The sequence below is a fragment of the Mandrillus leucophaeus genome, unplaced genomic scaffold, assembly GCF_000951045.1.
Source record: "Mandrillus leucophaeus isolate KB7577 unplaced genomic scaffold, Mleu.le_1.0 Scaffold8, whole genome shotgun sequence".
In the NCBI taxonomy this organism is placed as follows: Eukaryota; Metazoa; Chordata; class Mammalia; order Primates; family Cercopithecidae; genus Mandrillus; species Mandrillus leucophaeus.
In genome coordinates this window covers 2,436,721-2,438,382 of record NW_012108696.1, presented here as the reverse complement: position 1 = coordinate 2,438,382, position 1,662 = coordinate 2,436,721, and the positions used below count along the sequence as shown (strand labels likewise).

At 50.7% G+C, this 1,662-nt stretch overlaps 1 protein-coding gene across 1 annotated transcript in view; it reads right to left on the bottom strand.

Annotated features, from left to right (window-relative positions):
- The window catches only part of LOC105530111, a 21,979-nt gene that overhangs the window by 12,063 nt on the left and 8,254 nt on the right, over positions 1 to 1,662 (bottom strand). The window contains exons 4-6 of the mRNA XM_011967474.1: positions 755 to 824; positions 573 to 640; positions 171 to 298 (exon numbers count right to left, since the gene is read on the bottom strand). Of these exons, the coding sequence (XP_011822864.1) occupies positions 171 to 298; positions 573 to 640; positions 755 to 824 (266 nt within the window). The remainder of the gene's footprint in view (positions 1 to 170; positions 299 to 572; positions 641 to 754; positions 825 to 1,662) is intronic.

Genomic DNA, 1,662 nt, shown 5'->3' with positions numbered 1-1,662 from the left:
AAAAAAAAAAAAAAAAAGAAAATTGCAGACTTCTGTGTGTGCTTATCTGGAAAGTACTTTGTTTAAAGATCCATTACATGAGGGGCAGGTCTCCAGAAATGCCAGGCACCTCACACCACCCTCTCTCGTCCTCCTCCTGCAAAATCAGGGTCAAAGGGCTCTCCCGTTACCTGGGGGAGTTGTCCAGGGTTCTGGCGCCGAAATGGAGCCCTCTGGGAACTGTCCTGAGCCCCGGTGCTGAAACAGATCGCGGTTCTCTCCTTGGAACCCCCGAGAGGCGCTGTCCGTATACTTGGTGCTGAAATAAATAGCATTCTCCTCCTTTGGTCGGGGGAGAGCTGTCCCTCGTGCTGAAGAAAACTTGATTTTCCTCTCTCTCTTTCCCGGTTCCCCCACCCCTCTTCATTCTCGGTTCCTCCGATTCTTGGGAAACCCCACCCCCACTCAATTTATTTCCCCTCCTAGCTTCTTCCTGGGGAGCTTCAGAATGGCATTGGGAGGGGGAGACACGGAGGGGTCGCAACTAGCACTGATACCTGCTCCTCACCCTGTACCACATCCCCAGAACTTACCTCCCAAGCAGTCAGCCCCACTGATTTCTGCTTTCCAGACCGTCAAACTTCGCTGTCTCTGTCCGTTCCTGGGAAAATGTCCATGCGCCGACCTGCAAACCAGTCTAATTCCCGGCATCCCATGTCCCTCAGACCACCCCTCCTCCCACGCAGCTGCGGGCCTCCCCCTCTGTGTGCCTCACCTGCTTCCAGTCTTGTTGGCAGATGCAGGTGTCCCGTGGCTGCCGAGGCAGGGACCTGCGCTTTTATAGGCTTCGGGGAAGGCAGAGCGCCAGGAATCCTGGGAGGGGCTTCCCCAACTGGCCAATGGGATTCCGCCTCAGAATGAAGCTCCAAAGATTACCTCATAGGTTGTGGCCCACGCTTCAGAATAAAAGTCTGGCACCGGCCCAAAAACTGGGCTAGAGGATTTTTTTTTTTGGATGGGGAAGGAGCATTCATTGTGGACCACGGAGTCTCGGCACTCTCTCCAATCCCCTCCTGGGTTCCTGAGCTCCAAGTTGGTTCAGGTGTCCTGGCTGGTACCTGTTTCTTCGCATTCCCAATATTTGCGATTGCTCCTGGTTCAGGAAAGAAAAAGCTGGTAAACTGTTTTGGGAAAAATAAGGGCTGTTGAGAATATTAAAGTCCAGTTCCACCTAGGGCAACTGACGTCTGTGAAAATGGAGGACTCAGAAGACTCTGGGGCAGAGATGGGACTTAAGCCTGAAGCTTTTGATTCCTTGACTCAAAACCCAACTTATAAAATTCAGCTTATTGTAGTGCTATACTGGGCAGGCTCTGAACCAAAAAACGAAGAAGCTGGGGTTCAAATTCAGATTTTTCTTCTCGTTCCTTTGGGACATTGGGCACAGTTGTGCCTCACTTTTTGCAACTGTAAAGTGGTAATAGTAGAGCGTTTGATGAGGAATTAATGATATGGTGTGGATTGCATGTTGGAAATAATCAGGGCAGGCGCTAATGACTTGAGTGAGGCACTGGCCTCAGGTGCAAAATTTAAAGGAACACCAAAAAACTCAATAATCAAGATAAATAGTATTTCAGGCCAGGTGCAATGGCTCATGCCATTGAGCACTTCGGGAGGCCGAGG